Source organism: Physeter macrocephalus, chromosome 4 (genome assembly GCF_002837175.3).
Source record: "Physeter macrocephalus isolate SW-GA chromosome 4, ASM283717v5, whole genome shotgun sequence".
Classification (NCBI taxonomy): domain Eukaryota; kingdom Metazoa; phylum Chordata; class Mammalia; order Artiodactyla; family Physeteridae; genus Physeter; species Physeter macrocephalus.
This window is the reverse complement of record NC_041217.1, coordinates 138,985,131-138,997,686: the sequence shown is the minus strand read 5'-3', so window position 1 is coordinate 138,997,686 and position 12,556 is coordinate 138,985,131. Positions and strand designations below refer to the sequence as shown.

The window sequence follows — 12,556 nt, the reverse complement described above, 5'->3', positions numbered from 1 at the left end:
AAGTTTTAATGCTGCTTAATTCCTTTATTAGTTATTTAACTATACCTCTTATTTTTAGTGGCTGCTCTCAAGGTTATCAAACCTCATGACAGTCAATTTGTGCTGAACTCCACTTTTGTGCCATTGTTTTAATATATTTTACACACACATATATAATAAATCCCACAATACAAAATGTTTTTTCCCATTAAGTGATTAGTTGTCTTTCAAAATTATTAAAAGAAAAGACAGTCTGGGCTTCCCTGGTGGCACAGTGGTTGAGAGTCCGCCTGCCAATGCAGGGGACATGGGTTTGTGCCCTGGTCCGGGAAGATCCCACATGCCGCGGAGTGGCTGGGCCCGTGAGCCATGGCCGCTAAGCCTGCACGTTCGGAGCCTGTGCTCCTCAACGGGAGAGGCCACAACAGTGAGAGGCCTGCATACCACAAAAAAAAAAAAAAAAAAAAAAAGTAAAGATAGTCTTTTATATTTACTGAAATATTTACAATTTCCAATGCACTTACTTTCTTCCTGAATGTTTGAATTTCCATCTAGTATTTTATCATTTCAACCTGAAGAACTTTCTTTAGCATTTCCTGTGATGCAAGTCTGTTTGTGGTAAGTGAAAAGTCTTTCTTATATCCTATATTTTTTAGTGATATTTTAACTAGACACAGAATTCTGGGTTGACAGGTTTCTTATTTGTTTCTCTTTTTTCCCCAGCATTTTAAAGATATGGTTCCATTGTCACCTGAATTCCATTGCTTGTGATGCAAAGTTGGCTGTCACTGGTACCACTGTACCCCTGTATGTAATGTATTTTTTTGCTCCAGTTGTTTAAAAATTTTTTTCTCTATCTTTGTTTTTCAGCAGTTTGGTTATGATATGGTCTCTTATTCATCCTGCTTAGGGTTTGCTGAGTTCCTTGGATCTGTAAGTTGGTATTCTTTAATAAAACTGGGGAAAATTCAGCCAAAAAGTAGAAACAATTCAGATATCCATCAACTCATGAATGGGTAAATAAAATTTGCCATATACATACAATGGAATTATTTGGCAATAAAAATGAATGAAGCACTGATACATGCTACAACATGGATGAGCCTTGAAAACATGTAAGTGAAAGAAGGCAGTCCAAAGACAACATATGTATTATTCCATTGATATGAAATGTCAGGATAAGCAAATCTGTAGGGACAGAAAGTAGATCTGTGGTTGTCTAGGGCTCATGGGGATAGGGGATGACAATGAAAGTGTGTGAGGTTGCTTTTTGGGGTGCTGAAATGGATTGTGCGGATGGCTGCATAACTCTGAATATGCTGGAAGCCACTGAATTGTATATCTTAAACGGTTGAATTTTATGGTATGAGAATAATATGTCAATAAAGGTGTTACAAAAAAGAAAAAAACAGAATCCAGGTCTCTAACTCACAATTCTTGATTTTTTTATACTATGCTTACTATTTCACAATTTCTTTTTATTTATATTTATATGGTTTAAAATTTTATTTAAATAAATTAAACAATTTTTACTTGCCCTATGTTTTCTCTTGGGTGCTTTTAATGAACATGATCAATTTAATAACATAAAGATATGTAGAGATGCACTTGGATTTTAAAATAACATAACTGAATTCCTATAATTAAGTAAAATGAAGTCATCAAAATAGTAGTTTCCTTTAAAACAAGGCCTTATAGCTATTGACTGTTCAACATCTATCCTCTCATGTGATAATAAAAAAAGTCATGTAATTTTTTCACAACTCTGAGGTAGTCAGGGAAGGTGGTATTATCCCCATTTTTCAGACCAGGAAACTGAGGCTCAAAGAATAACACATATAGCCCAAAGTAACACACATAGTTCACTTACCCAGGAATTTTAACTGTAAATCTCTCATTCTTTTACATTATGCCAAAGGAACCAATTCTCTCTCTCTTCTACTTTTTCTAACTCATTTTTTTTGTGTAGAATTTTTCTCCTTTTTCATTGACATGTTAAATACCAGGGGTCAAAAGTAGAGTCAAGAGGAAGTAGAAATATAATCACTTTTTAAAACTCTATTTCTGAGGAAATTTAGAATTGGAAGCACTATCCATTAGGGGCAAATTTATAGCACTGTTTTCTCCAAATAATTCTATTGTTACTTCCATTTAGATAAATCAATTTATGAGCAAAGAATAAATTTTACTATCTACTATATAAAATCTAATTGTATTTGTTGGAAATGCATATGAATTAAAAGTTTCTGATGTGCTCTGTTCAGTTATCGGGTCAGTAACTACTTTACTCCATATAGTTTTCTGTATTAAGGGTCTTTGTCTAATCTAAAAAATATTATGTACTTATTCATTAGTATGGACTGATAAAGTCTAAAATATTATGTTACATATAACAGCCAATCTTAATGATCTATAAACATATTCCCTTGAAAGAAAGGTCACCAAAAGGGTGTAAGGTAAATTGATCTTGCCTTGAAAATTTGATTTATCTCCAATCAAAAACAAGATGTATTTTTTGAAAGATCTCTATTTCTGGCAAACGATTTAAGGTAAATCTCTATAGGTCTGTGATCCTCATAGCAGTTCCCACATTTATATCTCTACTCTTAGGCAGAGTGATATAAATAACTATTACCTGAATTCCAGGAAATAAAAAACTAAGAAGGATTAAGAGGCACATATATTAAGTTTTTTATTCAAACCTTAAGTTTTAGAAACTGGGAGTTAGAAGACATGAGCGTTAGTTTTGATTCTGACACTTGCTTATCTGTATGATTTTGAGTAAGTCATTTTACCTCTAATCATTTTTTTCATCACCTTTATAATGAGGTTGAAAATACTTTTTTTTTTTGGCCTCTTACTCCCCAAGCTTACTGTGAGGGTCAAATGACATAATATCTATAAAACTATAAAGCCCTATGCAAATATATATTAACAGATGCATATATGTAAGTATGTGTGTATGTATGTGTATATGTGTGAGTGTATGTATGACTAATCTTTGATGGTCTAATTCACAAGCTACTCCACAAACATTTTAAGACACTGTGGAGTCAAAGATGAAGTCATAGTCTCTGACTTCTAGAAATTTCCAGTTGAGAGGGGAGACATACATTAAAAATAAATAATTATATAATAAAGGAATAAATAAGATAATAGAGGTATATATCAAATTCTACTGGAGCCCACCAAAAAGGGAAACTATCCTACCTGAGGGAAAGGGACAGATGTCAGTCAGAGAGGAGGTAAGAACTGGGCTTAAAGGAGCAGGTCCAATTATTAGAATTTTATACAGATACATGGACCTCACAATAGAACACAAAGAGCCATGAGATCTATGTTACAACTGGCTCTGCCTTCAATAGTTAAAACTAGTACCTGACCTCTTTAGACCTCTCTTACCACAAGTCTAAATGAAAGGTTTCGATAAGATGAACTCATAAGTCCTTCCAGCTCTAAAATTATATGATTCTATGAGTCAAACTCAGATCACTGTACAAATACCAAGAAAGAGAACTCAAGAGGGTAATAAAATTGTCAGAACTAATAAAAAAGGAGTTTTTCTTGGATGGACTTGGAGGGTATCTGCTTAATGAAATAAGTCAGACAGAGAAAGACAAATACTGTATACCACTTATATGCAAAATCTAAAAAACAAAACAAAACAAACTAGTGAATATAACAAAAAAGAAAGAGACAGATAAAGGGAACAAATTAGTGGGGAGAGGGAAGTGGAGAGGGGCAAGATAGGGCTGGGGGACTAAGAGGTACAAACTACTATGTATAAAATAATTAAGCTACAAGGATATATTGTACAACACAGGAATTATAGCCAATATTTTACAATAACTATAAATGGAGTATAACCTTTAAAAATTGTGTATTGCTATAGTGTACACCTGAAACTTACATAATATTGTAAAGCAACTATACTTCAATTTTTTTTTTTAATTTTTTGGCTGCAGCATGTGGGAACTTACTTCCCCAACCAGGGACTGAACCCACGCCCCCTGTAATGGAAGTGTAGAGTCTTAACCACTGGACCACCAGGTAAGTCCCATATACCTCAATTTTAAAAAAAAGAAGTTCTTCCATTAACTACTTTTTTCCTGGAATTTAAAAGTCTGAGAATGATATCTATCCCTACCTAGAATAAGCTCTAGTACAGTGAAGAGTGGTAACTGGAATGATATCAAGAAGCTGAGAACCAAACAATGCAGGTAGATAGCAAGAAGTGAAGCATTCAGTTCAGCAAGGATGTTGCTTAGACCAGAAAGAAAATAGGCAGTAGATAGTAAGTCATACTGTTTATATTCCTATTTACCAAGAAAAACTTGGAATAAAACCATAACCAGATATTAAAATGTATACTTCCATAAAATGAGGTAGCTGTTGTTTGAAGTTTTGCCTTGTTAGATCACATCTTTAAAAACTATTTTTATAAAAAGTTCAGTTTAGGAATTCATAAAGAAAAGGATCAGGGACTTCCCTGGTGGCACAGTGGTTAAGAATCCACCTGCCAATGCAGGGGACATGGGCTTGAGCCCTGGTCAGGGAAGATCCCACATGCCGCAGAGCAACTAAGCCCGTGCACCACAACTACTGAGCTTGTGCTCTAGAGCCCACACACCACAACTACTGAACCCATGTGCCACAGCTACTGAAGCCCACACACCTAGAGCCCGTGCTCCGCAATGAGAGAAGCCACTGCAATGAGAAGCCTGTGCACCGCAACTAAGAGCAGCCCCCACTCGTCACAACTAGAGAAAGCCCGCGCGCAGCAATGAAGACCCAACACAGCCAAAAATAAAGAAATTAAATAAAGAAATTTAAAAAAAAAAAAAAAGGATCAAGACCCTAAATATACACAACTGAATTAGCGCCAGGGATGGTACTAAAGTGGGTGGTCAGGTAATTTAGTTCACCAGACATTTATTAAACTATGTTTAACAGTGCTAGTTGTTGTAAAACACATAATCTCAGTACTCAGGGGGTTCACTGACCTAATATTAAGACTAAGGAAGAAAGAACAGTAACTCTTACCCATCAATTATATTTTCAGGTGGGTGTTTTTCATCACTTGATGTAGCTAAAATCACTTCAGTCCCTTCAGAGCTCAAACAAACATCAATGTTTCTCATCTTAAAGTATTTAACCTGCAAGGAAAACAAAACAAAACAATAACAACAAAAGCAACCTTTTTATTCTCTGAATTTTATCTTGAGCAAAGGAAGAGAGAGAAAGCCTGTTGCCTAGCACAAAGCTTACCAAACAAATTATTCAACAAGTGGGAGGGACTCTTAACATGTTTATTTACTTATGTAAACTTCTGACCTCTCCCAGGGATAATCTGTGAGATATGAGTATTTGCACTACTCTAATCCACAAAAGAAGTCCCTGACACCAACATAATTTTTCTGTTTCTAAAATTAAAAACCCTCAATAATTATATGGAAACAGTTAATACGCTAGAGTGACATGACTTAGTAGGTAAGTTTTTAAAAAGTGTTTATATAGTTATGAATTCAGAAATTTAAAAAAATGAAGAGTATAAAAACAGACGCTTTATAATTATTTATCCATACACTTATCAATTGAAATAGCAAGCAATATTATTTAAATCTTAAAAAATACTTTACGATTGGTATTTATTTTTGAGCAGAAATGTGAAATGAGAGAAGATAACTTTTCACTTATTTTTAAATTATAAATCAGTCATTTGGTTCATGAACTTAAACACATTTCTGTTGGAGAGTAATATTTTAAGTCTGATAAAAAGCATAGTGAAAAGATATTGTTGAGCTCTACTATGAACCCAGGAGGGTAAGACACAAGGAAGATCATAGAAGATTAAATCAGCACTCACCCTTCTCCTTGATCTACTGGTGATAAGGCACAAGCCAATATACAGATGCAAAAGTGATGGGGAAAGCTGTATCTATAAAGAATTAAAAGATGAAGAGTGTTTGGAAAAGGAAGAAAGGCTTCCAATACACCTCATAGCTTAGCCCCAGTCTAACTTAAAAAAAAACAACAAACTATTTCAAATAAACAACAAGGTAGAGCGAATATTACACTTTTTAAACAGCTATGTACTGACTTCCCAGATTTGATGTTAACATTTTTCCATAGGTACTTTTTTTTTTTTAAGAAATAAGTAGCCCCTTACTGTCCTTATTCTCTTCCTTGACCAGGGGTAACAGCTATTCTGAAATTGGTGAATAACCTTCCTATATTTTTATTTATTTATTTATTTATTTATTGGCCAAGTCACTCAGCATGCGGGATCTTAGTTCCCCAACCAGGGATCGAACCCACCCGCTGCAGCGGAAGTGCAAAGTCTTAACCACTGGACTGCCAGGGAAGTCCCTGACTATATTTTTATACTTTTACCATATATGTATCAATATGTACTGTTCTTTTAAAACTTAGATGTTTTCACAGTATATATACCCCTTGCTACTTGCTTTTTTCATTCAATATTATGTTTTCAAGATTTTATTATGTTGATACATGTAAATCTACTTTATTCATTTTAACTGCTGTAAGGTATTTCTCCATTTCTCTAATGATGGATATTTAGGTCTGTTTCCAATATTTTGCTATTATAAACAAATTTGCAATGCACATCCTTGTGCATGTATCCATTGGCAAATGTGGGAGAAGATCTTTATAATAGAGTATCTTTCTTTGTAGAAGTAGAATTGTAGAAATTTAGAATCACTATCTCCAAGTCAATAACTGATCTATTTGATCTCTAAATTATAACAATTTACATTACCATTAGCAGCGCATGAAACTTTCTGCTCCCTCATATTCTCACCAACTTGGTATTGTTAGACATTTTAGCTTTAGCCAATCTCATTGGTGTGAAATGGTATCGCAATAAGTTTTTTTTAAATAAATTTATTTTATTTATTTATTTATTTATTTATTTTTGGCTGTGTTGGGTCTTCACTGCTGCATGCGGGCTTTCTCTAGTTGCGGCAAACGGGGGCTACTCTTCATGGTGGTGCGTGGGCTTCTCATTGCGGTGGTTTCTCTTGTTGTGGAGCACAAGCTCTAGGCACATGGGCTTTAGCAGTTGCAGCACATGGGCTCAGTAGTTGTGGCTTGGGGGCTCTAGAGTGCAGGCTCAGTAGTTCTGGCGCATGGGCTTAGTTGCTCTGCAGCATGTGAGATCTTCCTGGACCAGGGATCAAACCCGTGTCCCCTGCATCGGCAGGCGGATTCTTAAACACTGTGCCACCAGGGAAGCCCTCAATAAGGTTTTAATTTGTATTTCCAGGATTACTAGTGAGGCTGAATACCTTTTCATGTTTATGGGCTATTCAGGCCTCTTCTCTTTTTCTTATCCTTTGCTCATTTTCTATTGGGTTGATTTTTCTCCTTCTGTCTTTTTCTTTTTGATTTGTAGAAAAATCTAAAACAAAATATCCTGGATACAAGTCCTTTGTTACAGCATTGTAAATATCTTCTATCTATAGCTTAATTTTTCTTTTTAACCTTGTTTTTTTGTGCAAGAGCTCCTCCCCCACCATATACATCTTCTTTTTTATTTTTGAACTATAACACACATACAGAAAAGAACACAAATCATAAGTATATGGTGCAATAGATTTTCACAAAGTAAACACACCCAGGTAACCACCACCCAGGTAAAGAGACAGAACATCACCAGCATTTGAGACAAGCCCTTCTTATGCCCCCGCCTAGTCACTACCCCTCTCTCCTTCCCAAAGGTAGCATGGTTCTTATTTCTAATGCTACAGATTAATTTCACCTGAACTTTATGTACACGGAAATCATACAGTTTGTATTCATTTGTATGTGGCTTCTTTCACTCATCATTATGTTTGAGATTTATCAATGTTGTTACCTACAGCAGAGTTGAAGTGCAACTAAGTAACCCAGCCCCCACCCAGCTCAACTCTAATCAGATCAAGGAAATCAACCCTTAAGTGGAGTTTCACAGGAAACTGGGTGTGAGCTAAAAAGCAAAGAAATATTTCTATGGTCTTGGGTACTTAGATCCCAAACCCCTGATGAAGGAAGGAACTGATCTCACTCTCAAATATGTGAAATCAGAGGTAAACTGAAACAATTTAAATAAAACTACAACTTGGTACAATCCCAGCATAACCCCTAGTTGGACTGAAATGATCTGCCCCATATCCTAGCTACCAGACAAAGAAAATGGTGTGTTCTCTCTGAGAAAAAACATTGTCTACTTCAGTGTCTACCATTCTTTTGAACACAATGTTGAACATGCAAACTCATCTGAATAGCACAAGGAATTATAGCCATTATCTTTTAATAACTTTTAGTGGAGTATAATCTGTAAAAATACTGAATCACTACACTGTACACCTGAAATTAAGACAATATTGTAGAGAAACTATACTTCAATAAAAAATTTAAAAATAAAAACTTTTTAAAAATTAAAAACTTTAGGGCTTCCCTGGTGGCGCAGTGGTTGCGCGTCCGCCTGCCGATGCAGGGGAACCGGGTCCGCGCCCCGGTCCGGGAAGATCCCACATGCCGCGGAGTGGCTGGGCCCGTGAGCCATGGCCGCTGAGCCTGCGCGTCCGGAGCCTGTGCTCCGCAATGGGAGAGGCCGCAGCAGAGGGAGGCCCGCATACCACTGAAAAAAAAAAAAAAAAAATTAAAAACTTTAAAAAAAGTCATTTGAAGCAGATCTACAGATGACCCAGGTGTGGGAATTATAAATTGATTAGAGAATTCAGTGAAAAGATGGATAAAATGGATGAACAGAAAGGGAATTTTAGCAGAGAAATGGAAACTATAAAAAAGAACACAGTGGAAATTCTAGAACTGAAAAATACCATATCTGAAATAAAGAATTCATTAGATGGGTTTAACATCAGATTGGACACAGCACAAGAAAAGGTCAGTGAATTTAAAGATAAGTCAATAGAAATATCCAAAATGAAACAGAGGGGAAAAAAATGAAAATAACAGAGCATCATATACCTGTGAAACAATATCAAACTAGTCTGAAATACATGTAACTAGAATCCCAGAAGGAGAGGAGAAAGAGAATAATACAGAAGAATAATTTAAGGAGATAGGGCTGAAAATTTTCCAAAATCTATGAAAGACATAAACCAACAGATCCAAGAAGTTCGGTGAACCATAAGTTGCATAAGTACAAAGAAGATCTCTCCTAGGCACACCTTACTCAATTGTTGAAAATTAAAGAAAAGAGAAAAAGTTAAAAGCAGTCGAGCAAAAAACACATTATATGCAGAAAAACAACAAGAAGAATCAAAACTGACTTATCATTAACAATGGAAGCCAAAAGAAAATGGAATGACATCCTTGACGTGCTGAAAGAAAAAGTATAGAATCCTATACCCAGCAAAAATATCCTTTAAAAGTGAAGGCAGCGACTTCCCTGGTGGTGCAGTGGTTAAGAATCTGCCTGCCAATGCAGGGGACATGGGTTCAATCCCTGGTCCAGGAAGATCCCACGTCCATGGAGCAACTAAGGCCGTGTGCCACAACTACTGAGCCTGCGCTCTAGAGCCCATGAGCCACAACTAATGAAGCCCACATGCCCTAGAGTCCACGAGCCGCAACCACTGAAGCCCGTGCACTCTAGGGCCTGCGTGCCACAACTACTGAGCCCGTGCACCTAGAGCCCATGCTCTGCAACAAGAGAAGCCACTGCAATGAGAAGCCCATGCACTGCAACGAAGAGTAGCCCCTGCTTGCTGCAACTAGTGAAAGCCCGCATGCAGCAACGAAGACTAATGCAGCCAAAAAAAAAGATGAAGGCAAAATAAAGACAAAGAAAAACTGAAAGTATTTGTTACCAGTAGACCCACAGTACAAAAAATATTAAATGAAGTACTTTAGGCTGGAGGGATATGATTCCAAGTTGAATCCTGGATCTGTGGGAAGGAATGAAGAGAACTGAAGATGGCAAATATATTGCTAACATAAAAGAATATTCTTAAAATTTCTTTAAGAGGCTACTGAGTAGGGGACTTCCCTGGCAATCCAGTGGTTAAAACTCTGCACTTCCACTGCAGGGGGCACAGGTTTGATCCCTGGTCAGGGAACTAAGACCTCACATGCTGTGTGGTGTGGCCAGAAGAAAAAAAAAAAAAAAGACTACTGACTAAAGTGAAAACATTATCAATGAATGGTAGAAATTTAATAGATGCAGAAGTAATAAATATAATAACACAAAAGGCAATAGAAAGGTAAATGACACTGTACTTTCTGTGAAGTACTTTTGTAAAGTTCTTGTGTTGAACATGAAGTGATATGCTATTAATTCAAAGTAGAGTAAGATAGTAAGGATGGGGCAGAGTCAAGATGGCATACTAGGGAGATACAGAATTTGCATCTCCTCACATCTAGGGCACCTACCAGGCACCGGTGAGGGACCGCGGACACCTAAGGGGAAGGGAGGAACCCCCAGTGACTGGCTTGCGGGATCTTGGTCCCCAGGCCAGAGGTCGGGCCCAAGCTCCTGTGGTGGGAGCTCTGAGTCCAAACCGCTAGACTAACAGAGAACCTCAGACCCCAGGGGATATCAATCGTGTGAGGCCTCCTGGAGGTCCTCATCTCAGCACCAAGACCCAGCTCTATCCAACTGCCTGCAAACTCCAGTGCTGGATGTCTCAGGCCAAACAACCAGTAAGACAGGAATACAGCACCACCCACCAAGAAAACAAAAAAAATGAAATGACAAATAAATACATTACAGACAAAGGAGCAAGGTAAAAACCTACAAGACCAAATAAATTTAGATGAAATAGGCAACCTACCTGAAAATGAATTCAGAGTGATGATAAAGATGATTCAAAATCTCAGAAACACAATGGAGAAAATACAAGAAACATTTAACAAGGATCTAGAAGAAGTAAAGAGCAAACAGTGATGAACAACACAATTACTGAAATTAAAAATACTCTAGAAGGAATCAATAAGAGAATAACTGAGGCAGAAGAACAGATAAGTGAGCTGCAAGATAAAATGGTGGAAATAACTGCCAGGGAGCACAAAAAAGAAAAAAGAATGAAAAGAATTGAGGACAGTCTCAGAGACCTCTGGGACAACATTAAATGCACCAACATTCGAAATATAGGGATCCCAGAAGAAGAAGAGAAAAAGAAAGGGTCTGAGAAAATATTTGAAGAGATTACAGTCAAAAACTTCCCAAACATGGGAAAGGAAATAGTCACCCAACTCCAGGAAGCATAGAGAGTCCCATACAAGATAAACCCAAGGAGAAACACGCAGAGACACATACTAATCAAACTATCAAAAATTAAATACAAAGAAAAAATATTAAAAGCAGCAAGGGAAAAGCAACAAACAACATACAAGGGAATCCCCATAAGGTTAACAGCTGATTTTTCAGCAGAAACTCTGCAGCCAGAAAGGAGTGGCAGGACATATTTAAAGTGATGAAAGGGAAAAACCTACAACCAAGATTACTCTACCCAGCAAGGATCTCATTCAGATTCTACGGAAAAAATAAAACCTTTACAGATAAGCAAAAGTTAAGAGAATTCAGCTCCACCAAACCAGCTTCACAACAAATAATAAAGGAACTTCTTTAGGCAGGAAACACAAGAGAAGGAAAAGACCTACAAAAACAAACCCAGAACAATTAAGAAAATGGTAATAGGAACATACATATCGATAATTACCTTAAATGTAAATAGATTAAATGCTCCAACCAAAAGACATAGACTGGCTGAATGGATACAAACACAAGACCTGTACATATGCTGTCTACAAGAGACCCACTTCAGACCTAGGGACACATACAGACTGAAAGTGAGGTCATATGCTGTCTACAAGAGACCCACTTCAGACCTAGGGACACATACAGACTGAAAGTGAGGTGATGGAATAAGACATTCCATGTGAATGGAAATCACAAGAAAGCTGGAGTAGCAAAACTCAGAGCAGATAAAATAGACTTTAAAATAAAGACTGTTACAAGAGATAAGTAAGGACACTGCATAATGATCAAGGGATCAACCCAAGAAGAAAACATAACAATTATAAATATTTATGCACCCAATATAGGAGCACCTCAATACATAAGGCAAATGCTAACAGCCATAAAAGGGGAAATTGACAGTAACACAATAGTAGGGGACTTCAACACCCCACTTTCACCAATGGACAGATCATCCAAAATGAAAATAAATAAGGAAACACAAGCTTTAAATGATACATTAAACAAGATGGACTTAACTGATACTTATAGGACATTCCAACCAAAAACAACAGAATACACTTTCTTCTCAAGTGCTCTTGAAACATTCTCCAGGATAGACCATATCTTGGGTCACAAATCAAGCCTTGGTAAATTTAACAAAATTGAAATCGTATCAAGTATCTTTTCTGATGACAACGCTCTGAGACTAAATATCAATTACAGGAAAAAAACTGTAAAAAAATACAAACACATGGAGGCTAAATAATACATTACTAAATAACCAAGAGATCACTGAAGAAATCAAAGAGGAAATCAAAAAATACCTAGAAGCAAATGACAATGAAAACACGACGACCCAAAACCTAT

The 12,556-nt window shown here is 36.7% G+C and overlaps 1 protein-coding gene across 13 annotated transcripts in view; it reads right to left on the bottom strand.

Moving 5' to 3' along the window:
• Positions 1–12,556, bottom strand: part of IFT25 (intraflagellar transport 25) — a 37,692-nt gene that overhangs the window by 16,438 nt on the left and 8,698 nt on the right. For 5 of the 13 annotated variants that reach the window (XM_028489370.2, XM_028489378.2, XM_028489375.1 and 2 more), the window contains exons 2-3: positions 5,846–5,917; positions 5,023–5,135 (exon numbers count right to left, since the gene is read on the bottom strand). In XM_028489370.2, coding sequence (XP_028345171.2) covers positions 5,023–5,135; positions 5,846–5,917 — 185 coding nt within the window. Of the gene's footprint in view, positions 1–5,022; positions 5,136–5,845; positions 5,918–7,289; positions 8,317–9,818; positions 9,897–10,781; positions 10,802–12,556 lie in introns of those variants that run through there. The other 8 variants (XM_028489373.2, XM_028489372.2, XM_028489374.1 and 5 more) reach the window with 6 other exon arrangements.